Genomic DNA, 26,302 nt, shown 5'->3' on the forward strand with positions numbered 1-26,302 from the left:
TGCTGTTAGCTTTTAAGTAAAACACAACAAATTGATTAATTAATCACCACTTTTAACAAAATTTTGTAATAACCTGCTTTCTTTATTTCTTTTTTTGTCCAATAGAAGAAGAAAAAAACCCCCACACTGCCAGATTTCCATTGGCTGTGGATAAACAGGGTGGAGCTGTTACCCGGAACAGCGAGGCTTCATTCATTAATGAAGGAGGTTAATAGGGCAGGACAGCCGCCAGCGCTCTGCGCACTTTTAGACAAATCTTGAGGGGTATTTTTTAAAATTATTATTGTTATTTTTAATCCCGAGTTTTCTCTGTGCTCAGTTTGTCTCTATAGCGCACGACTGTACATCTGCTCTTCTGGGTTCAAGCGGTCATGTTCAGTCGCAGCTCCAAGAGAAGAGATCCCAGCAGATCGGTAAGTTGGCAGGATAAAGTTAGGTTTCCATAGCGCTGCTTCAGCTCCCACGGCACGCGGTATGCTCGTGTTTGTTGTGTGGTTTTCTTCTCTGTATCTGCTCTGCCCTGTTGCTAAGGAGATCCAGTATAATCTGAGCTGTCGAGATATGTAACTCAAGATGTGACACAACAGCACAGTCAGCATGATGATGTTTTCTGTTGCGCACAGTTGCTTTCTGAGCGAATTCTGAAGCGCACACACATATTTCCATTACAAATACCCCCCCCCCCATGTGTTTTTAAGTCATATTAGGGACGTCATTTAAAATAGTGTTACACTGTAAAAATGCAATGCGTTCAATGCGTTAAATAGTCTAAATTACCAGCTAATTAACGACAGTCATTTAAAGCCCCATGCAGTGAGGAGTTTAGGGGACCTGCTATTGTGACCTGTGTTTCTTTCTGTAGAACCCTGCAGATGAGACTCAGAGAGGACAGCCCTGTGTCACCTGTGGAGAGCAGTGTCCTGGCTTTGCCCTGCACAAATGGAGGTACAGCACTTGTTCACCCAGATGGGTGAGCGATCCATATCACACCAGTGATGGGGGAAGGTCCAATGTTTCTTTTGTTTTTTACATCTTTACAAGTCACTGAATTCATTCATTCATCGAAAAGGGTTAAAGCGAGAGTCATTTGCTGTGCTCCTGCACCCAGTTTGGCAAAGCAGCCGTTCTTAACACTGTGATTTCTTCTTCAAGAACTGTTCCAAACTCTTGGGCTGTTGAATAGAGTCAGCCATGCATCATACTGTGAGGAAACAATTGTTGTGCCCCTGTGTGCTCCAGGATAATAGTTTTACAGTAGAGACCATTCATGCAGCAGGAAGGATTCAAGCCTGCTGCTTCTGCAGTCACGCTGTCACAACTGTGAGGGTATAAATGTGCTTATGCTGCGAAACAAACTGCATATTGTTGGAAGACGTAATCCTGCTGTGGAGTACGGGAGGATTGGGTTAGAGTGTGAATGCCGGTGACTGTGCTTGTGCAACTGTGGAGATGCTGTGAGCATTGGAAAAGAATAGGCTGCCTGACCCCGCCCCCTAGTAAGGCTTACATGGAGAAGAGAAGTTCCAAACTATAAGTTCAGTAACACTGAGAGGTTTGTGTTTTTACACCTGTGCAGCCTATAAAGTATGACCTTGTTCTGCAGCATGTTAGAACTATTTTAGTACCATTTTTCTCACAGATGTAGAACACATCAAAAAGACGTTATAACTCACTGCAGTGTTTTGGTAAAACAAAAGTCAGCTGGGTCGGAGACATTTCATTCAGAGAGCGTGGATTTATGAAGTGTTTTGTCTGTTTGATAGGAATCCACAATAGGCTGGGAGTTTCTGAGCCATAAAGACCATCCAGTCTCCTTTGCCGGTAACTATACAGAGGCAACGGCAGCCTCAGGAATGCAGCCTTTAATTGCTCGTCTGTGCAGTCCCACAATAAAAAGTCAACCCACTCCCCACCCTCTACCCCCACCAAGCTGGAATAAAAAAGTCAGTGGACACAGACTGCCTGCAGGAACACGACTGTGTGCTGAGGCAAAAGGCTGTTTTATTGCTCCAGCAAGTCTTTGTGTCTGAGGCTAAACAGAGAAAAAGACAGGGTAACTTCTTAAGGAATGTCCTACTTCCATACCAGGCCAAACTTAATGGGTTTTCATGCTTAAAAAAAATTATTATCCTTTTTTTAAGGCGTAGTTGTAATGTTTTGCAATGCAGTGGACTTAAAGTGACCCTTGGGTCAGAGATAGGAATGAGAAGGGGGGAAATGTGTGCGTGCATGTGTGTACACTTACTGTATGCTCTGGTCACAGTAGCTGTTTGACAAAAACAACACACATTTGTAATAGATTATGTGGTAATATCCACCCTACTGGATGATCTGCCGTGACATTTTGGTTCATATATCCATGTATGCTGAAGGTTCATGCTTTGCTGATGGACTCAACTTAAAACACTGTTGTACTCTTAGTCTTTTCTTTAAGCTGAATTTAAATTTGATGACGAGCTTGATTTCTTATCTGGGATAATTTAGGATTAGTCTTGGGAGTTATTGGGATTTCAGGTAGTTGCTCTCTTTGTGTTGCTGCCATATTTCTTAATATAAATTTAAAACGCTGATAAATGTATGTATTGAAAAGAGAATTTCAGCATTGACATTTTCTTTGCCATTTAATCCTCTAAATGTATTGTGTATGTGTTAGTCCGTAGGGAAATTACTCCTCTGCATTTAACCCATTCACCCAGTGAAGCAGTGGGCAGCCACCAATGCAGCGCCCGGGGAGCAGTGTGTAGGGACGATACCTTGCTCAGGGGTACCTCAGGGTATCCATTCAGTGGAGTCGAACCCCTGACCTTCTGATCATGGGGCAACCACTCTACCTACTGAGCTATCCCTGCCCTTATATTGTCTATCATTGTGTATTATATTGTCTATCCCTTGTTCTTATATTGTGTTATTTGCCATTTGATAAAGTAGCAAAAAATACCATTCTAAATCTGAGGGTAAATGCCCCCTCTGATTATTATCTTTCCCAAATACAGTCTGAAATATTGGGATATGTTTTTTATAAGAATATTAAGAGTAGAATAGGAAGGATCATGGCTGAATGTCCTGTTAAAATTTTGAATGGAGTAAGGGGTCTGGTTAAATCTCTTCCATTTCCACATTTTTTTAGAAATGAGCTATTTGTGCTAAAGTGAGGAGGCAATCCCTTTGAGAATATGCTATAGCTGTTGTTTTACTCAAATGCGATCATAATAATAATTATTGATACTTCATTTATCTTGCTGAGATTGAGAGCTCTTTTTCTGGAGAGACCTGTGCACAAAAATAAAAACATAGACAGACCAAAGTAAACCAAATGGTTCCGGTCTGCTTAATGTTAAAGGTTCAGTGGAAGGTCCAGGACATCTAAACGTCTTTTGGGATCTTTGAAGTTGCTGTCCTGATGTGGATACAAAATGGACACATGAAAGAGTTTCGGTTTGCTGGCTGCTTGTGTGTTAGTGTCCATGTGTAACAGAGTAAGTCAAGTTGGCTGCTCTGGGTAGGTTAGTGATAGGAGCGGATTCTCTTCGCTCAACATGTTCCTGCTAAATATTTAATACTTGCCTTTGGCTTGATTGATTTTCTTTGTACTAATGAGACTCATTACCAGCCTTATTAACATTAACCCTGAGTGTGAACGTGCTGTCTGACCCGCCGGATCACATGACTCTTCTGCATGACGCCAGTGTGTTTTCACACCTGAAAAGTTACTGTCGCTTAACCTGTTTTTAACCTGTTTTTGAAGCCTTGAGTCAGTCCAGGCATGAATCAGACTGCAAATCCAATGAGATCTTGCCATTAGCAGTTTTTCATTTCCTCCAGCAGCACAACATAAAACTTAATTTAAGGCAGTAGGTTTAGTTCAGGTTTTGCCAGAGCTGACTGGCGCTGGACAAAGCCTGCCCTTGTGTGCAGCGAAGCTTTGGCTGAAACTTCAGCTGTTCTGAGCAGATAAAGAGAGAAGCAGAAAAGGACAGAGGAAGGAGGAGAGATGATGTTTGCAGGAGAATAAGAGGGATCACGGTTGAGTTTTAACCCGGCCCTGAATGGCTTGCTGACGTCTGTCCCCTCGGTAACCTGGTGTGATCTGCATAACACAGGCTGGGCCCCTCAATTCACTGTGTTAACAAGACGATCTGGCAAATAAAACTGTCAGGGTGCCCGGCCATTTGAATGGGTTCTGGCTGTTGCAGCACTGAAGAAGACTCAGTTTTAGGTGAGGGGGAAGGGAGAAGGAAGCCAGCGGTGGCCGGTGCCAGATAATGGAAACTTTAGATTTATCACCAAAGCTGTGTCAGTGTATTGGCATGTAGATGGTAAGCATCTTTGCTTGATAGTTTCCAGGGATGAAAACATTCCCTGACCTGCTGTGTTTTCTCCTTTTCAGGGCTTGTTTGGTTGCAGAATGCATCAGCAGCGTCTCCTAATAGCATTCATATGGGTCAGGAAGCAAAATACTTTACTAATAAACTTGGCTTTTTAATGTGTGAATGGCATGTTTTGTTTCTGCCCTTTGGCGGTTTATTTTGAAGGGGTTTTATTTTCACAAACCTGCAGGAACTTTGGCTCTATGCCTGATGTTTACAGATAATGCAAGCCTAGGGAGCTTTGACTCCGTGATATCAATCATAGTTTGACCTTTAGGTTTTCGGACCGTGTCGGGCTAAAGTCAACCCTTCCTATTTCTCTGCTTTCATTAACTGCTGGCTTTGTCCCTCGCTCCTTTCCCCCTGCCATTTCTCCTCATATTCCTCTTTATCCAAATCACCCCATAATTGACTGTAACAGGCTGGTCTAGATGGGGATTACGTATGTTGGTCACGGAAATGAGGATGGCCTACACATGTCGCCGGCTGATTTCCTGCAGGGCTGGTGGTTGCCTGTTGAATTCCAATGATATCCTTGAATCAAAATTGAACAGCCAGGCTGAGATTATAGGCTTGAGCAAAATTCCCGTACTATGCCTTCCCTTCTGCATTTGGGAATTTTAATGATAAGCATGGGTAAAGGACTGTTTGTTTGAAACAAGCACACGATTCTAACATATTCCCTGCTTTCTAATACTGATTGTGCACATTGTTGCAGAAAATACACGAACACGTTTATTACTTCTTTTTCCCGACACAATAGTATCGACTGATCTCATCCACTGTGATGGACTGGCATTATACTGGATTTCTTCTTTTTTTTTTTTTTTTTTTTGGTTTGGGACTCATTTGTAGAATCTGTGAGGACGGAGCCTCACATCTGGTTTAGATGCAGCTTGTGGTGCATTCACCAACAGATCAATTTGATCCCTAAGAGAAGGATGGGTGTAGGTCAGCAGGCGGTGTCATATCATCCACCAGGTGGGTTCTGGAAGTGTAACAGGACCCCCTGAGTTGGGTTTCTAAACTCTGTGCTTGCATAATTGGCTTTTGTAATTCTCTATCATTAGAGCTGTAGTCGTTTACTGACAGACTACGTACAAGTAAAAGTAGATTCAATGATTAAAAAAACGGTGTGCCTGCAGTTTACAGTATTCACATGCCAAGTTTCAAATAGTTTAATATAACATATTATATAATCACTCTGTGTGTGTGTGTGTGTGTGTGTGTGTGTGTGTGTGTGTGTGTGTGTGGGGGGGGGGGGGGGGGGGGGTGTAACAAATGTCATATAACACAATTTATTAACAATTTTAAAATGGTTTTAAATTTCAACATTCTTAAAAAGCAAAACTGTAAAGACCAGTATATTCATATACCACATATCAGTATGATCTAAAAAGCACTTTTTAAAATTGTTTTCTTGTTTATGTGGTGAAAATAAACTGACCAGCAGGGGGCAAACATGTCTAATAGACACTGAACTGTATTAACCACTTTGTTTACTGGTTGATTGGCTCAATTGTCTTTTAATTCATGCCGTCAGCTTGTTAATTCTTTTCAAAAGGTTTCCAAATTCTTAACAGTTCCCCGTCTATTCCTGAGGTATGACATTAACTCATTATGATAATTGCCATATACAAGTTTGGCTTTTGGCCCAACATCCTGATAAGCCTTCAGCTCTCTCTTGCTTTAACTTTTCCAACATTAACACACATTGGCAACTCCCCTTGATTTACATTCTAGTCATGTTCATTCATCCTGGCGTTCGCCCTGGTGGTGATCCATACCTTAAAGGCTTTGTGTGTTGAGCTGCCTTTGAACTGTCATTGAGAATAAAGCCAGCAGGTCAACAAGTGTAACTGTCTGTCAGCTATGACTGTACAATATTTTGTACTAATCCAAGTTAGTGTGGATACCTACAGAATAAGTGGAAGGGGAATCCATGACAAACTTGCATTTGATCCTGTGGCAACCTTTGATATATGTTCATTTAGTGTAACTTAAACTGAAAAAGGGGGAGACACTAAAGTCATCAGGACTGACTTTATGCATATCTCTATTCAGACTGCCTTAACCCTCCCTGCAGCCTTGTACCCATACAGCAAACATGACTAAGAACTGAAATAAATAAAAAGCTCCTAGAGACTGCAAATAGTTTCTTGATTTGTCTTTTAAAGGACTGATAAGTCATTGAAGCCGAAAAACAAATTCTTTGACCATCAGTTCATCAGTAAACTGATTTCTCAGTTCAGGAATAGGTGGGTGGTTAGACTGACAGGGAAGGTGAGACTGGTGGAAAATGAAAGATTGACAGTAGTATAATGTCACCTTGTTCTGCCTCTAAAATAAAATGCAAGGGTAATTAGCTTATACTTACCCCAGTCAATAGTTTCCATTGCTTGTTTCCTGCTCATACACCTGTAGTCATTCTGTCTCATAGTGCCACTTATCACTGCGTCACCTCAGCTCATTAACCCTTCATCTTGTGGCCTCCTCTCTCAGTCCTGGCATCCTTCCATTCATGCATCTCCTCATCTCTGCAGTTTAAAGACTGCCAGACCGCTGCAGAGGTTTACACAGTGCTCCACTTCAAAGCCTTCTTTGATTCTCTCCTCTTGTTTTATTCCCCCCCTCCTCAGTTCTCACCGTCTAGCCACCTGTTCTCATTCGGGCTGGGTGTGGAAGGGAAAAGCCTTAAGGAGCTGTGCTAACACCACAATTTGAACACACAATCCTACAGGCATTTCTTGTCTTTGGAATACTTCCTCAGCTGTGGTGATTTGGAGGGGATAAAATGTTCTTTGGTTTTGGGTTTTTTGGGGTTTTTTTGCAGCCAACAGAGGACAGCATTGTACAAGCGCAACATGGATTCATCCAAGTTGAAATCCTCATTGACTAATGTGTTAACTGGAATATCAGAGATGAGAGATTTTTCCATAATAGCAAAGCTTCACACCTGCAGCACTAGAAGACACTGGCGTGGTGTGGATCATTATTTTATTGGGGAAAACTCATATGTTAGGAAAGGGTGACAGTTTCCTTTTGACGTTCCCATTACTTTAATTACTTGTCCTGTTTTTTACAGACCCCCAAATCCCAGTGGAACACAAAGCCTTGTTTGTCTTAATTGCAAAACAGAAGCTTGATGACTCTGCATTGTTAAATTATTTGATTGGTTTATTGATTCAGCCAGCCCCCTCAATATTGGTTGGCTTAAGTGGCATGTGGACCTAAGAGAATTGAGTGTCATCTATTAGTCAAGAAAGGAACCGGATAACCTCTCTATCAAAAAGGACTGAGTTTGGACCATGTCGATGCGTCACTTTGACCAAGTTTGTTAGCTGAAAAAGGAAATTCTAACGTTTTGGATGAATTGCACACATCGCCACAGCTTTGACCCTTTGTCTTCTATTCCTCCAAAGCCCCTTTCACTCTTCATCTTTGTTTCTTTTCCCTTCCCACGTCTGTCTCTGTGTGTAATTTGTCGTCATCTGAAGAGTGGGCGAGGTGTCGTCTTCGTTCTGCTTGCAGGTTTGCGTGAGTCAATGCTGAATCTAATAGGCATGCTGGATGAGCTGTAATGCTCTGCTACTGTTCTGCTGGTTCATGGACTTTGTCTGTTGTGTATCTGGCATTTTCTTAAGTGTGTGTGTGTGTGTGTGTGTGTGTGTGTGTGTGTGAGAGAGAGAGTATTAATAGCAGAGAGGCTCTTAAGTGAAGCCTATATTTCATGGATGAGAGAGTAGGCTGGCTCTCATTGCCAAACTGTACAGGTATCTATCAACTGATCTGAGTGCAGTCAGAATGAAGAGGGGGCAGAAAAAAGTCGAAGACAGCTCTGAGGCATGGCCAGCTACCTCTGATAAAGGCCAGAAGTAGCACTGCCTCACCGAAACATTAGAACTCACACACACCAGCAAATGGATAACATTTTATTTTTGTGGCTGTGGTTGTAAATTTTGGGGGCATTTTGGTATTGACAAAGTGTTTGGAAACATTCTGCTATAGCTGGCAGGTCCGTATTCATTCCTATGGTGTTTTAGTCAAAAACTGGTGTCAATAACTATATTTAAGAATCTGATGGTTATTTATTGATTATTCTTATTAGTTTTATTTATTTGTATGTGCTCTTTTTTTTTTTTTTTTAATAAGAACCTCAGTTGAAATATTTGGATCTGGATCATCTAGGATACTCTAGTACTACCTGGTCCATCAGATAGTACAAGAATAGCTCTGAGGTGTCAAGGCGTGGACTCCAAAGGTGCTTTGTTGTGTTTGCAGCAGATGCTTTAAGATGAGGAATTTCCATGTTAGATTTGTTCAAGCACACTGCTGCCGGGTCACTGTGTGTCCCTGCTGCTGTTATAAGAGAGACAGTCAGTATTTGAGTGGCTGTAATTTTTTTGGCTTGTTTGTTTTTGCAGTTGCCCAAAATTAGTTGTTAGTTATAGGGTGTATGCGAAAAAACTACATACACCCTATAATTCAGTAGCTCGTAGAAGCACCTTTAGCAGCGATAACACAAAGTGATCTTATTCTGTATGACTTTATCAATCTCATATTGTTGTGGAGAAACTTTGGCCCACTCTTCTTTACAATCTTGTTCATTGAGTTTTGCAGGAATTTGTTTATGCACAGCTCTCTTAAGGCGTCACCACAGCATTTCAGTCAGGTTGAGATCTGGAGTTTGACTGGGCAACTGCAAAACTTTAATTATTTTCTTTTTCAGCCTTTCTCTTTAACATATGCTGATGTGATTAGGATCATTGTCCTTTTGCATGACCCAAGTTCAGCTCAGTTTAAGCTGTCGGACAGACGCCCTCACATCTGACTCTTTTCTTTATACTTTGCAATCAACAAGGAACTTTTCTGTATACCAAAGTGCTTTTTTCTTAAATGCTTTGTGTTACTGTTTAGGTACAGAGTGGAGAGACATGATCTGGAAAAGGTAAATGGATAGGCTGATGATATGTGACAAATTACTCAGGTTGAATTTAAGTGCATTTCACTTGCATGGTACATGTTTTAGCCAGTTCAGACATGTGGATGTGAAGTAGCTTTACGTTCTCCTATAAGGCTGTGTGTTGCAAAAAAACAGCGTGGGCGCTAACGAAAGACAAAGACATTGAATCACTTGGATTAAGATGGATAGAAATGAGAACTGGTAATGGAGACACCTGACAAAGTTATCTTTGTGATTTGATTGAGGCCATCATCACCCTTATTTTGCAAAATGGTTCTGTTTCTCTAGCTTAACCGCCAAGAGCTCTGCATATTTGAAGGTTAGACTCATTCTTTTTCTCTTCTCCAGCAATCTTTATCACTCATCTGACTGAGTTTATTTGTGCAGGTTGACCAGTTGCCAAGGCAATGATGAATGTGCTCTAAGTTTGCTGCTGCCTTGACAACAAGCCAGATAAGTTGTGTATTATCAGTAAGACAATAGGAGGACCAGTGAATATGGGCGGTAAGCAGACATGGGAGAAGGGGAAAAAAAAACCTGGAAATGAAGAGGCTAGTGTTGCTCATTTGACGTCAGACTTTTTGAGTGGGTTTAAAAAAAAATGTTTCTTTTTATGTATGATCTTGGTCACAGTTGAATGAAATGTTAAGCTGCAGGATCTGAATACTGTTTCAAAAACCTCCCAAAGAAGAGCATGAAGAGTTTTCTGTTCTTTATTTTAATCAAATGTCAAATTTAGCTACAACGTGTTTGCAAAGATGAAAAGTCACTATGAAACTGGCCCCTCATTTTAAATGGTTACCTTAACTAAGTTATTTAAGGTTATCAGTATCAAAACTTTTGCCAGTGACATTTGGTTAACTCCCTCACCATGAAACGTGGAACAGATGCATCAAAAGAATAAAAAACAGACTTTTGTGGAGTGGTGTGGCCCCAAGAGTGCTTGAGTTGTGGAGGTATTTGTATTATTTGAAAATCTTGTGAAACCAGAGAGCCAAGTAACTCACCAGCAATGTAGCCTTCCCTTGTAAAGTCCCTCTGCGATTTATTTCTCAACCTGATACTCTTGTAGTTGTGACCAGCACACAGACTCCAACAATTTTTGAATGTGATGTTGAAAGAGTTCAAATTAGCTTTGACTGTGATTAGGATATCCAACACTGGAAACATGCATGGCCAAATAGGTTTTATAAAAATAAAAGCCAAATATGCACCTGCAAATGTGATCAGAAGTGCCCGCAGACTCACCTTTGACTCTCTCCATGAATAGTGTTGCGGTTTTAGTGTCTGTCCAGCGTATGCAAAGTATTGTGCTGTAACACTTAGACAGTCTGCACAGTCCCAACTGCCTTCTGTCACATAATAAACCCATGTTATCCTGTTAAGGCTTGACAGTGAATGTGACAGAGTGACTGCAAAGTCCAGAGGCGGAAAACAGAATGAGCTGATGTGCTGAATCAAAAGGCCGTTGTATGCATGTCAAAGGTCAGCTTTTAACCAGCAAATCCCCTTTTCTCTCATCTAATCCACCAAGCTGGGGTTTTCCCACACCACAGGGCACATCTCAGACCAACCAGCGTGCAGACAGACAGGCACGATGGTGCCTGATAGCATCCACAAGGCTCAGACCACAAGTAGTCTTATTTCCATCAAAGATCCTTGGCCTGCAGGTATGGAGGGACTGTGGGTCCAAATTTATTTGAGCAAGTGTTCAGATAAATTAAAGCATAGAAAACATGTCTCTTTGTTATAAAATGCACAACTACCGATTCATTTTTACTGTTGAACTTCCGTTATGGTCTGTCCAAAGGCTAGCGTGTCTTAGAAGATTGGCTCAGTACAGCATCCATGCCACAGATGGCACTGTAGTAAAAGTAGCTTGCTTGTTTCAGTAATGTACTGTAGACATGTTTTCTTTTTTCTTTCCAAAGTCCATTGAGACACTTTTCTAGCTGTGCAGAGTCTCATGAGGTAAATTAACCCTCTGTAAAGTTGGGCATTACTCATTTTCTCCATTATGCATTGTTAAAGATTTTAAGAACGTGTCATTAGCTTGAAACTGATAACAGCTGGCCATATCTCAGTTTCAACCATGCACTAGCTAGTTGCCTTCATTAAACATGTCTTACTATTGCAGCATTTACAGGGTCTAGATCAGACCTTTAATGCCAAAAGCTCAGCATTCTGGTTGTCTATTTAAATTTGAAAGTATTGTCACACATTTCGAATATTACAAACTGTCAAGTGATTCTTGGAATAATGGCTACAAAGGCAAAGTTCCAAGAGAGAGTGAGTGAGTGTGTGTGTGTGTGTGTGTGTGTGTGTGTGTGTGTGTGTGTGTGTGTGTGTGTGTGTGTGTCTGGGTTCAGTTGTTAGTAACTTTGTACCACAAAGTGTATAATTTTAGCTATGCCATTGCTATGATTAAAGCTGGCACTGGAGGTAATCATTGTGGAGTAATACATGAGCTGTGCTTAATGACAATAATGGATATCAGGAAGGAAAAGAAAGCAGTTTGGGCTGTAATCCATTTAGCTAAAGACTTTCTTTTGAACTTCTATCCAGACTCATCTGCAGGGGTCCAGGTTGTCTGCACATGAGTTAGTTGCACATTTTATTCAACTGAAAGTTGGTCAGGAATTTATAGCATCAAAAGTTACCAAGTATTACTGCAATATATTAGTGCTGGTAGTCTACTGTATTTTCTTGACTCAATGGGAACCTGGAGGCGAAAGCTAACATACACTGTGAGCAGCATCAACGCTTCTTACATCTCTCTCCAGCATGGCATCATCAGGTTACACGTTTACAGAGAGTCAGCAGTTTAGCCCGGTAAAGCTGACTGGCCTTGCTTTGTCAGAAAGGCTGTGATGTGCGCTGTATATCTCTGCATTCTTAAACAATGAGCTTAACTTCGCCTGAATTCAACCCCCCTCTAACATTATGTTGCCTGTGGCACACATCACATCACACACACACACACACACTCATAATTTCCCCCACAGACTGAATCGCTCATTTGGTGTGGGGATCAAAGACTCCAATATTTATAAGTGGTCTTGGGGTGTAATTTGTTTCTCGTTTGATTCTGACGAGACCATTCCCCGTCTCCTCTTTATTTATCTATGTGTTTATTTATTTATCTGTTTAAGCCAAACTTCTTCTTCCTCATTACAGCGGCTTTAATGTCCTCGCTGAGCAGAAGCTAATGGCGATATAATGAACGGCGTGCAAGCACATTGAGAGTAAAATGTAAATTGTTTGCCTGGAGCGCTGGTGGTGAAACAGGAGGGAGACAGATTGGATAACCCGCAGTGTATGGAAAGTCCTGTCTCCTGTCATGTGGGAACACAAAGCTCACACTGCTTTAGCCTGTGTGTGTATATATATATATATTTTTTTTAAATGCCACATTTTATCTTCCATCTGGTTGGCTTATGAGACTCTTGACTTTATTTGTTTGTTTATCTTTTAATGTATTCTAAGACCATTTCCAGCCTTTTATGAGCCTGTGTTTGATCTGCATCTGTGACAAGTTTGTGTAATGACGCCACAGTTGTTTCCAGGTCTGGTTTGTCACCCCTTTTCACCTGTTTTTGGTCATTTTAAAAATTGTTTAAAATGTTTCGTTTTTAATGTGTGTGTGTGTGTGTGTGTGTGTGTGTGTGTGTGTGTGTGTGTGTGTGTGTGTGTGTGTGTGAATGTTTGGTGTTTATCGGAGGGGGTAATAGGAAGCTTCTTTCTTCCCCTGTATTCCCTTAATTGATATTTGATTCCCATAACAGGTCGAATGCAGACAGTGTGCGCAGGTGTGTGTATGTTTAGAAAGACACATCTAAGTGGGGTGGTACTGTGTGTGTGAGAGAGCAGGTGCTAAATGCCAGACACTTTAACTCGAGGGATGTCTTAGATTGTGTAGCCCACGCAGAACTCCGTGCACCTGTGTTTTGTTTTTTGTTTTTTTTTTCTCGTTAGCACCGCCACACGTGCCTGCTCGTGCTCCCAGCCATACGAAGAATGGACTATACAGACTTTAAGCTTGTAATATTTAATAGCTTGACACCTGAGCCAGGAAGCGTGTCTCCGTTTATGCCAGATGGTGTTCAGCTGAAATCTCATGTTCCATACTGACTACAGTTCAAGCTGGAATGGAAAGCAACAGAGGACCAAATTGGTGTCTTTACAAAAACCACCCCAAAAAAAACCACAAAGTCGGTGTGTCGCGTGAGAATAAAGCCAAAGGCCATTTAATTAGGCGTGTGTGTCTGCCTGTGTGTGTGTAGGGGGGGTTATATCTATTAATTACTGTTATGTTGTATGTTCCACCTGTGTCTACATGGGTCTCCTCCGGATGCCCTGTCTTCCTCCAACAGAGCAAAGACAAGCATGTCAGGTTAGCTGTGGATGTCGGGTAAAATGCTTAATGTGCATAGACATTGGTCAGGAAGCCCTATATAAAGTAAAAAGTATAAAGTGAGGGCAGCGCAGTGGCAGAGTGGTTAGCACTCTTGCCTCACAGCAAGATCCTGAGTTCAATTCCACCATCAGGCCAGGGTCTTTCTATGTTCTTCCTGTGTTTGCGTGGGTTCTCCCCGGGTATTCTGGCTTCCTTCCACAGTTCAAAGACATGCAGTTAGTGGGGTTAGGTTAATTGGAAACTCTAAATTGCCTATAGGTGTGAATTTGGGAGTGAATATGAGTGCGACTGGTTGTCTGTGTATATGTGTTAGCCCTGCAACAGACTGGGTACCCTGTTAGGGTGCCAGAGTGTCAGATTGCCTTTCTATTTGTGCCTCTCTCTTCCTTTAGGTAAGCAGGTACGTCTTGCTATTTGTGGTTGCATGAAGATGGAGTTAAAGGTACTTTAGACAGGCTGGAGAGGACTGTTCGCTCAGTTTCAGCTCCACGTCTGGCCTGTTTGAGTTCCAGATGCTCTAACTCAGACAAGCTGTGCTCGAGAAGTCCCTGAATAATGAATCTCAAGCACAAGAAGACTGGTTGATGTGAGTGTGCAGTTCTTTGTGTCTTGTTTGTGAACTTTTGGCACATTAGCATTCCACTGTGTTTGCTCGCAAGTTGCTTACATTTCTGTTTAATATCTGAGTGCGTGACAGTTATTTGTACTAATTATTGGACGCATTACATTAGATCAATAGAGATGCATCACATACTGCGGGCGCAGTAATAAGCAATCTCATTATTCAATCAGAATAACGACTAAATATGACTATCATAGGTTATTGGCTCATTTTTTCTTAAAAAAGTAAAAAGATATAGATAAATGTGGATATTTGCTTTTTTGACAGAATTTGCATGTTTAAGAAGATCAGTCCAACTCATTTGTTTATGTGTAAACAGAGTAAGTCAAAAATCAACTAATTGGTTAATTATCTTCAAATTCAACTTCTTTTTGTGTGTGCAACTGAGTGACGGAGCTTTTCCTGCTGTAACTGTTTTGGGAGGGTGTGTGTAAGAAGACTCATTTGAGTTATCTTAGGAGCTAGTGGTGCATGTTATTAGCAAAGAGACAATTCCCCCCTGTTGAGCCTGATTAATGATGTAGGACAACAGAAGGGTGTGTGGATGAGGCAAACATAACAGACCTACACTGGACACACACGCACAGAGCCATACACATTTTGTTTGCTCTTACCTCACTGCCTGCCTGGTGCAACAATCAGATTTTAGTTAGCTGACACCTGTGAGCTCCAGCAGGTCATAACAGGTGAAGACGAGTTTATTTTTATTTTTTTAGTGTGTCTGAAACACTTTATTTATTGAGGTTTCTCACATGATGTCATGTGCACATTGAGAGTTGTCTGTTGTATTGGATGCGATAGGATCAGTGATTGCTAAAGAGAAATGTGTATTTCCCAACTAGTTGTCAGTGGTTCCCAGTGGTTTCTGGGCCATAAACCTTCCCTTGACTGCTTTGGTTGCTAGCTGATTGCCACGGCTGCCTGTAGTTTTTCACGGTTGTCTGCAAATACTAACTACTAACTAAGCAGCAGTACAACTGGAAAAGGTGTGACACAAACTGGAAATGGAGGTTTCCCTTTAAAGTAAGAGCAGATGGGCAGTTTTTGTGAAAATGGCCGTCACTTCAATTCAAACTAGCGGTGGGGAGAAAAAATTGATACAGCATAGGACCAAGTTGCAATACTCGTGACCACTTTGATTGGAAAGCCATTGCACATTCGCCTGATAGAAGATAGGCTGCAACTGCTTGCAGGTAGGTTGACTTGGACGGACTGCAATCACTCTCAGAGAGACTGTGGAACATTTGCAGATAAATAAATAAAATGCAGACCAATTGGCAACATCCTGCCATCAGTCTGAATGACTCTTGGTCCATGAGAACAACAAGGGGATAAATCGCAATATATGTTACAGCAAAACTCAGCGTGTCACAAAATGCATGTCACTAAAAAGAAGCAGGGTTGAAATAATACTGTCTGGTGATTCCCAGCTTTAAATCAAACTGCAGCCATAATTTTGGCTGATACTGAGTTTCACAAGCCTCAGTGAAAGTGGAAGCCACTGCCTGACAGATGCGAAGCATCGACAGAGCACTTGGTGGATTTGGCGGTTCCTCTGGAGCATGAGCGTACTTGGCCTTAAGAGTTTACAGTCAGTGTTGCACAACAAGAAAGACATCATTGCCTGCACACGTCGTGTCGAGCATCACTTGTGCTGTCAGGGGCTTCTGACTATGCCGTTTCTTGGAAGTGTTAGTTTCATAATCAGTGAAATGGTGTTTTTTCTTTAGCAGCCACATCTGTGCCACATTGGGTTGTTTTAACAGTGCTCAGCTTTTAGTCAGCACCCTTCATAGTTGCATAATACCAGAAATGGATAGATTTATAACAACAAATGTCAAATTCAATTCATTTCCCAGAACGCTTTGTGGTGCTGATTAAATGGAACTCGTCTTTCTTCATTTATCACTTTCGCTGTGTGAGACTGTGTTCTTACTGTGTTCTTACTGTGGGAAGTTTTTGTCCACATCTGGGTTTTTTCTAAGTTTTTGGAAGGAGAGGCACATCAGGCATCTGCAAAACTAAAAGGAAGTATTTTGAAATTTAAAAAAAAGAAGTATTTTGCCGTATTTTGCCGTTAGTCCACAAAAATTTGGGGACGGCAGTTGGGTGCCCATCTCTGAGCCTGGTTCTGCCAGAGGTTTCTTAATGTTAAAAAGTAGTTTTTCCTCCCCACTGTCATCAAGTGCTTGCTCAACGGAGATCGTCTGATTGTTTAGGTTTTTTTCTGTGTTATTGTAGGGTCTTTACCTTACCATATAAAGTACCTTAAGGCAACTACTGTTGTGATTTGACACTATATAAATAAAACTGAATTGAATAGTAACAGTTTAACAGTGTTACGGCCCCTGGCCTCGTGTGACATGGGGAATCATCTTAACTCTACTATATTTACAGTGGGGCAAAAAAGTATTTAGTCAGCCACTGATTGTGCAAGTTCCCCCACCTAAAATGATGACAGAGGTCAGTAATTTGCACCAGAGGTACACTTCAACTGTGAGAGACAGAATGGGGAAAAAAAAAATCCATGAATCCACATGGTAGGATTTGTAAAGAATTTATTCGTAAATCAGGGTGGAAAATAAGTATTTGGTCAATAACAAAAATACAACTCAATACTTTGTAACATAACCTTTGTTGGCAATAACAGAGGTCAAACGTTTACTATAGGTCTTTACCAGGTTTGCACACACAGTAGCTGGTATTTTGGCCCATTCCTCCATGCAGATCTTCTCGAGAGCAGTGATGTTTTGGGGCTGTCGCCGAGCAACATGGACTTTCAACTCCCGCCACAGATTTTCTATGGGGTTGAGGTCTGGAGACTGGCTAGGCCACTCCAGGACTTTCAAATGCTTCTTACGGAGCCACTCCTTTGTTGCCCGGGTGGTGTGTTTTGGATCATTGTCATGTTGGAAGACCCTGCCTCGTTTCATCTTCAAAGTTCTCACTGATGGAAGGAGGTTTTGGCTCAAAATCTCACGATACATGGCCCCATTCATTCTGTCCTTAACACGGATCAGTCGTCCTGTCCCCTTGGCAGAAAAACAGCCCCATAGCATGATGTTTCCACCCCCATGCTTCACAGTAGGTATGGTGTTCTTGGGATGCAACTCAGTATTCTTCTTCCTCCAAACACGATGAGTTGAGTTTATACCAAAAAGTTCTACTTTGGTTTCATCTGACCACATGACATTCTCCCAATCCTCTGCTGTATCATCCATGTGCTCTCTGGCAAACTTCAGACGGGCCTGGACATGCACTGGCTTCAGCAGCGGAACACGTCTGGCACTGCGGGATTTGATTCCCTGCCGTTGTAGTGTGTTACTGATGGTGACCTTTGTTACTTTGGTCCCAGCTCTCTGCAGGTCATTCACCAGGTCCCCCCGTGTGGTTCTGGGATCTTTGCTCACCGTTCTCATGATCATTTTGACCCCACGGGATGAGATCTTGCGTGGAGCCCCAGATCGAGGGAGATTATCAGTGGTCTTGTATGTCTTCCATTTTCTGATGATTGCTCCCACAGTTGATTTTTTTTCACACCAAGCTGCTTGCCTATTGTAGATTCACTCTTCCCAGTCTGGTGCAGGTCTACAATACTTTTCCTGGTGTCCTTCGAAAGCTCTTTGGTCTTGGCCATGGCGGAGTTTGGAGTCTGACTGTTTGAGGCTGTGGACAGGTGTCTTTTATACAGATGATGAGTTCAAACAGGTGCCATTCATACAGGTAACGAGTGGGGGACAGAAAAGCTTCTTACAGAAGACGTTACAGGTCTGTGAGAGCCAGAGATTTTCCTTGTTTGAGGTGACCAAATACTTATTTTCCACCCTAATTTACGAATAAATTCTTTACAAATCCTACCATGTGGATTCATGGATTTTTTTTTCACATTCTGTCTCTCACAGTTGAAGTGTACCTCTGGTGCAAATTACTGACCTCTGTCATCATTTTAAGTGGGGGAACTTGCACAATCGGTGGCTGACTAAATACTTTTTTGCCCCACTGTAAATCTACTTAAACATTTAGCTACAAAAAATTGAGCAGTTTAGGTGTGTGTGTGTGCGCGTGTGCCTTTGCTTCTACTGTGTTTAACTAGAAGTTGACTGTGACAGAGTTGGACTAATCCTCAGGCTGCCATCTGTTGTTTGACCTCCTCCTTATCAACACATAACCAGCCTCCACAGGTCCAGTGTGTGTTTGTGTCCCCATTCCCAGTAATGAGGTGTGTTTGTTTGTGTGTGCAGGGCATGACTGTCAGTCAGCCATCATGAGCCAGACAAGTTAGGAGGGAGTGGGGTGGGGATTGTCATTAGCACAACCTAACACAGGCCTTGTTTGAGGTTAATAGGGTCATGCTCCTGCTAAAGGTACACATGTGGGACTTATTTCAGACCAAAGGTTAGATTGGCAGAGAGGGGAGACCAGTTTTGGGTCCGCTTGCCTTATGGGTACATGTCACGATCATATTTCAGAATAGTTCCACTTACGGATGTCGGCATGCATTGCAGTTCATGAAGCTGATTGAAATTCATTCTATTCAAAGACCAGCCTGAAGAAATGAGAAGTGAATTCATTATTTTTGTCATTTGTTGTTCCAGCCTTGGAACTCCTTTGTGTTGATTTCCATTTGAAATAAAAGTTTAGACAAGTTTTTCTTCCCCTTTTTTTGCTTTGTGTCCCATTTAAAGCTTAATTGTGTTTGTGAGATATTTTTGTACACAGCAAATCCAGCATGTCCAAATTAACACTGTCGGATTTGATTTCAACACTATTAAAGTGTCTATATGGGTCCACACCAGAGAGTGTTAATTTAACTCTTTTTGGAGAGTTGGTACGTTAACTCTGATTTAGTGTTAAACACCAAATCTGTCTGGAGTTGATAATTTAACACTTGGTGTTAAGAGTTTATATATTAACTCTCAAAGAGTATTTTAGTTTAACTACGTAAGAGTTATCTTCTAATCCATTCTAAAAAGCGGGAATTTTACTGTTCTGACCTTCTAGAAATTTCTTTTGGAAATAAACATTTACTAAAAAGATGCAATGGTTTTTGAAAAACATTTATTCTGAACTGTGCAACACAATTTCAAAACATTTTCTGAAAGATGTAACAGTATACATGTTCTCGCTTTCATTAGAATTTTGTTTATCAAAAGGTCTGACATAGGTGAGCTGGTAAATGCAAATAACAGCATTCTCATCACTTATTTCTTCAATACAATATGCATGTCCTTCATTCATCCCTTTGTGGAACTTCAACGCACTTCTGCTCTCCCCCATATTCCATCTTCACAAGCATATCCTGTGTGGAGATTGAATAAAAATTGGTTGACACTAATTAATGGCACAAATAATCCAGTAAACAATTGCAGCACAGTAAAAAAAAAAAAAAAAAAAAAGGAATCCTCTTATTACTTGTGTAAAGTATTTTCCCAAAAGACAAGGACACAGGCAACAGGCAATACTGAACTAAAGGTAAAACCTCAGCCTTTTTAATTTTTACTTAAACCGTGTGCACAAAACTCTGGAGGGATCTATGCTAACGTAGAACCCAGTCAGGACGTCTGCTACTGCTGTTTGCTCGTTTTTTTTTTATGGGCGATCGTTTTCAGGCTTCAAGTAGCACCATTATACCAACATTTCACATTCTAGACATTGTTTTAGGTGTATTTGACCAAAAGTTTGACTGAAAATTCACATGCAAGCTTTTTTTCAAGGCTGTGGTATTTGCCCGCAAACAATACCTTTCAGCTAGCTAAAACAGAATATTATGCTATCAGCGAGCAACATGGCTAATGCCTTTCACACAGCTTTGTCTCAACTCCAAAGAGCCACAGAAGTAAAAGCTCATAATAATAATTGAAACAATCTTTGAAAAAATGACTTACCAAGCATGGCAAACAACTCAAATATGTAGAGCAAAATGTTCTGAAACGGCTTCACTTCAGCTTCGATTGGAGCCGTGCTGGGGGCGGAGTCTGTGAATTTACTCTATTGGTGTCATAGCCCCTGTAGGAGTTCAGAGTTAAGAGGTCAAGAGTTAATGTTTCCATTGTAACGCCTCCAGATTTGACAGAGAAACACTCATTTTTAACACTCGATTTTAACTACTATCATTTTACACCTCAGAGTTACATTAAAAGAATGTGACTCTACTTAGAGTAAAATTAACTCTACTTTTGCAAGAAGACTATTAACACCAAAACATTTAACACTTTTGAACTCTACAACAGATGATATTAGGCAGTGGCCCTCGGTGAGCTATGGAGGGATCTTCTACTGCATGTATAACAAACCTATTGTATGTGTTGTGTTTGGGACGCTAACTCTGCCGTCTTGATGTTGCCCTAATTACAGTAACTAACGTCTTTTTTTCAAATATATATTGCTACAGGTTTTTGATTAAGTTCATTTGTCTGGCGCCAACAATCAGCCCCTTGAGAGTCTTGGCCCACTAATCTTGGCTAACAAACCAGTTCTAATCTATCTAGCATTATCATAGCTTCACCACAGTAAGCTAGGCAGCTGCATACTAGCCACTGTGAGACTTGCTATGGTTCATCTTTCACGCTGGAAACAAAGTCCCATCTGTTTATTCTTGTTTTAATTGTCGTTTTATTGGTTCTTGAACTTCTGACAGAGAGTTGATGAGATTAAAACTTCTCTTGTTTACAATGTAAATTCTAGTGCAGAGCCTGATCAAAACATAGCTGTGTGAAATAGGACATTGGGCCTTTTGCTGCCATTTATGGTTCTCTCTTCCCCTCTGCTTTCTTTCACTGTTTGTGAGCAGAGAGTTGTTCAAAGGAACACAATAGGAAAAGGAAACTATAACCAAAATATGAGACCTGCTCATCCAGACAACTTTAAACTTGACGCTTGACTTTTTAGCTACCCAGCAATAGAGCAGATGAAGGACTCTAGCTGAAACTCAGAACACACACAGCTTTTTTCTTCTTTCTTTTTTTTTTTTTTTTGCTATTGCCAGCAGCCCTGTTGCTTAGCACCAGCCTTGTCCAGAAGTAATAAAATCAACCTACAATCCTTTTAAAGATCACAAATTAACCCATTTTGTTTAATCTGTACAAAATCATAGTGTAAAACAAATCTAGTTTTTACACGAGGTTGTGAGACCATTTCTTGACTGGGAAAAGTCTCGTGGTCACTGTGGAGTTCTCAGGTGACCAGCAGAGACTACAAGAATTCATCATCACCCCCCCCCCCCCCCCCTTTTTTTTTTTTTTGTAAAATTAGTTATCTTTGGGAGGAGTAGGGTAATACGTGTTTCTGTGGTTTTCATACTTTGTGCTCAGCGAATTATGTTTAAAGAGAACGATGTTTCCATCGAGAGGAGATAAGGGAGCTGAGAAGTTGGCTGAGCTATGTGGCTCACAATGAGCAACATCCACACGTCACTTCATATCTTACACACTCGCATGTATGTATATTAAATATAATATTGATCTCAGTGGGTTTGATGAGGCATGTTTGTTCTTTTTCTTCTCGTCATACTGAAAAATGTGATTTCCTCTCTTCACCTCAGTATATTTTTACGCCCACTCTGCTTCTGTTCTCTCTTTTTCCATTTCTACGTCACGTTCTTTGACTATTCTCAGTGATATTTCTGACAGGCTTTTTTGGTGTGAGTCATCCCACTTCACTGCAGTTTTGTCCCTAAATAGGTTTGAATTGCGACAGCGTCAGTCTTTTTTTTCTTTAGGAAGATAGCTTTTAGCTCTGCAATGGTAAAACGGTTGAAGCTGAGTCGTGGTTTGTGGATGAAAGCACAGGATGATGTCCGGAGCTGCTGCGTGGGATGTGCACTGTTGGCTGTTTGAACTTTCTCATTCACAAATTCTTGCCTAATGTCCTATTTTGGTATATGTTTCCATGGGAAGACAGAAATTATTTGAGGCAGAGGATTGTTAAGACCTTTTTTTCCAGGCTTTGCTTGTCGATATATTAAGGATGACAGAGGTGAAAGTAAAAGATGTGTCCCATTCGTAAAACGCTGAACAGAACATCCTTCCTTCACACGACAGTCGTACACTCCTGGCAAGTGTGGACAGTTCCTCTCAGCATTGTTCAAATCCCACAGCTGGGGAAGCATCCAAGGCCAGACCTGTTCAACACACTAGACTGTCTAATGATTTGTGCCGTGTCTAATTTGTTCTCCATATGGTGCATACACACACACACACAGACACATAGACACAGCGAAACCTGTCTGACCTTTGTTCCAGCTCTCTCTTTCCAAACTGCTAATATTATTTGCTCTGCTGTTTGAGAGCTGTTTCTAAGGGAAGGTGCTGGTTAGCTGTCCTGATCAACTAGCATTAATCCACTTGATTGGATTTAATGAGCCACACAGGATTCATTTACCACTCAGACCTGACTGGAGCTATGTGCAGCGTACAGTAGGAAATTGGAAAGAATTGCGATGTAGTCTGGAATCAAAACATAGCATCTGTGAATACCTAGCCTTGGCCAAATTACATAGTTACTTTATTAGAACATCTTCTCTGATTGAATCAACAAGGAGGAGCAGTAGGGGATTTGAGGTGGAATTAATAATGCTTTACTCGAAAACATCAGGGAAACGGGTCAAATCATCCCTGGATGAGCTTGAGAGGGTGCAGCGGCAGGTTAAGCCCTTAAGAGCTTCTTCTTTCTATAAGAAAGAAGAGCGAATGAGGTGGGAATGAGATGGGCAGGAAAAAAATTGTATTAGGATATTTGCTTTGTACCCAGGTGGTGTAAATTGACCTATTGCACCACCAGTACATGTTATTAGTAGAGCAGTTCCTTTTTCTCTCCTTTTCTCTCTCTTTTTTTTTTTTTTTCTTTTGAGCTCCTCTTTTCATTTTTGCATTGATTTACATGTTCATGGTTTCAACCTTTGTAGTGCAAAAAACCCCTCTAACTTTCATTTTAGCTAATGAGTGCTGAATTTGAATGGGGGTATTTTTTTGTGATGAGGAAACCATCTCAGGTGAAATTTGCAATGCAAGTGGCATGGATAGTATCATTAGGAAAAATAGGGCAGCAAGGCACATTTGGATTATTTTTTGATTTGAAGAAGTTCCTTTCTTCTACAATTATAACACGAAGACAAATGTAACACTTTTTTTAACCAGTTAGGAAGTTTTTTTGCAGTCTGACTTTACCAAACTTCCTTTTTTTAGTTTGAGTGAAGAGCAATTAATTTAAACTGCAAAGATGTTATAAAAATGTACCACTGTAAATGTACAATGAAATTGTGGGTGCTCCACACCAACTGTGCTGGAATAAAATATAAATGGTCGACAGCAGGAATACATAGCATGCAGGAGAAATATATACAGTGAAGAGGGATGTATACAAAACGAGAGAAATGTATACAAAAGTGACATAAATTTTGTCATCAGGCAGCGAGAGCGGATGTCTGTGTGCCTGTTTTCCAGTCTTAAATGAAAAATTGACGATACCCATGATGCTTCATTTGGGTACAGCTGTTATTTACTTTCAAATGCTCTGAAAAAGCTGATGTTTCTGCTGCTGGGTTCTTTCTGTCCTTCATATTCTAGTTAGATTTGTAAAAGGTTTCTAAGCCTTGATCAATAAGTTTATTAAAAGATAATGACTATCATTATTTGTGAGACTGATACAATTACTGCTGCTCTTTTCTTTGTTCTGTTATCCAATTTTCAATTGGAGCTAACCAAGCATCCAATTGAAGCCAGTTCTTTAAATTAAGCAATTACATCTCTCTTTATTGCTTGTCACAGAAGAAAATCTTTTAATTTACCACCTTATTTTCTTGTGGCGCTCTTCTTTTAGGTTTTGGTGTTTCAAAAGAAATACCTCATGGTGGCTGTCTATAGCCTGGTAAAGCTGCTCTCTTTTGGTTTTGCTAACTACTTCTAAAGTGTTTTTGCATATTTAGAAACCAAAACAAAATGTAAACAAATATTAGATGATTATTTCTCTGAAGTGATTATCTTATATTCCATTGCTGCATGAGTGTTCTCAGTCTTTCTTCCTTAAGAAACTGTTCTGTTCAATACACAGCTGACACAAAGCAGTGTGCAAGATGGCACCACTCCAAATTACTGGTGGGTCTTTCTGGCCATTAGTATTTTTTCTGTGTCCGAGGCTGGCTGGGGCCGGGCTGGTAGCTGACAGCAGATGATCCCTTTTTTAATGAGATTTTTTTCCCCTCCCCTCTCTGTCTCGCTTCATGGCGCCACAAGGGAATCATCTTAGTCAGACAGAAGCCCTGAACCATGAACAGAAAAGCCTGGACACAGATAGGACACCAGCAGACAGGCAGGGAGAACGGGAAGGATAAAAGGAAGGACGGAGGGAAACCTTGGGAGGGGGAGAGGGAAAGCAGAAATTATAGTTATTGTTATATATTGACAGACAGTTCCCCTAACTAGTTGTCAAGTCAGTTGAGATTCTGATGTGCATTTGAAATAAATGAGTTCAGACTTGAATTAGCTTTAGGTGACAGATTAGGCCAAGCCACGTTTTGCTTTTTAACTTTAGATTGAATAGATGCTGTTTTCAAGGACACAATCTATTTCTCATAATGACTATGCATAACTGATGTCTTTTATGTCAGTACTTAGTAATTTTCACAGTATGTAATTTATGCTACATTTGAGACATGGGCCTTATCAAGAACATTATTCAGGTTCTAAAATCTGAAAACATTTTCATCCAAATATTAGATTTACAACTAACAGCCTCAAGCCAGCCTGGAGTCAGAGAGTGACAGGCTCTTTGAGGATAATACTATACTGTGAGGTCTATAAGATTTGATGGGGCCTAAATAATCAAGACTTTCCATGTGAGAAGGATTTAGACTTCTGGTTAGACACCATATTTCAGAGATTTTTAGGGTGAAATATAATGACTTTTTTTTGCCTGCCTGTATCTAAATGTTTTGTGTCATCTGACTTAATAGATCATTAACACTGGGTATCATCAGCACATCAATTAAAATGTTTGGATGTTTTCTAATAATATGGAAGGATGCATAATGTAAAAATATATTGGTACCAGCTCAAAACCCTGTGGAACTCCATGTTTACATCAACAGGGGCTACTGACTTCATATTTACACAAAAAATGAAATTTGCTACATCTTAAAGATGGCTTAGTTTTACAGAGGGCTTTGACATAGAGCAACAGGCCAAATGAAGATCTTCTAAATGAGTGCAATACCATTTCCTTCCATACTCTCATGTTATCTGCTTTAATGCATGCCATTTGTGATTGGTACCAAGGAGTCACCAGACAGTCACCTCTCAATTTTTTTTATTTTTTATTTTCCCTCCAAGAGGAGCTACAGAGTCCAGCACTGTACGTAGTGAGGGTGTAACACTACTAACCAGACAATTGGCCTCTGTGGGAGTGAAGTCTAGGTAGTTGCTTTGCATTGTGTTGGCACATGGTGTTAACAAGATAACTTAAGCACTTAAGCACTACTTTAAATTTCGTTACAGTACCTTCAGAAAGACATCTAGTGTAATTACATAGTTGAGTGTTTAGTTCTTCGCTATTTTAAAATTAAATGTTAAAAGATGTGTTAGAGTTAGGGGGGTTTGAGGACATCAGATGCTGCTGGACCCGTCACCCAAAGGAGTGGTGCTCAAATGGTGATTGTAACAGTTGGTTGGTACATCTGAGTAGCAAGAGGAAGATTGGTCATGTGGTGTAAACCATAAGATCCACTCACCCATCCATTAATCATCTGTTTTGTTAGTTTACAGTTAATGTGTCCGGACCGTATTTGCATACATTCATTACATTTAGTCTAGTGGAAAACCAGAGCACAATCTACTCTTGTACATTATGTTAGATTTTACACATACAGGGAGAAAATTGAGTTTTTTATTTAATGCTGCTGTAATTATATTAATTTTGTGTGATGGGAAAGACTTTTGAAA

General features: G+C 40.7%; 1 protein-coding gene across 1 annotated transcript in view; it reads left to right on the forward strand.

Annotated features, from left to right (window-relative positions):
* The first annotated feature begins 212 nt into the window (after window positions 1-212).
* prickle2b (prickle homolog 2b) overlaps window positions 213-26,302 on the forward strand; it is an 85,753-nt gene continuing 59,663 nt past the window's right edge. Inside the window, exons 1-2 of the mRNA XM_085273351.1 lie at window positions 213-413; window positions 863-945. Of these exons, the coding sequence (XP_085129477.1) occupies window positions 372-413; window positions 863-945 (125 nt within the window). The 5' untranslated portion in view covers window positions 213-371. The remainder of the gene's footprint in view (window positions 414-862; window positions 946-26,302) is intronic.

Source organism: Mchenga conophoros, linkage group LG5 (assembly GCF_057382185.1).
Source record: "Mchenga conophoros isolate Kocher_MC1m ecotype Shallow Benthic linkage group LG5, M_conophoros_male_GT1.1, whole genome shotgun sequence".
NCBI lineage: Eukaryota > Metazoa > Chordata > Actinopteri > Cichliformes > Cichlidae > Mchenga > Mchenga conophoros.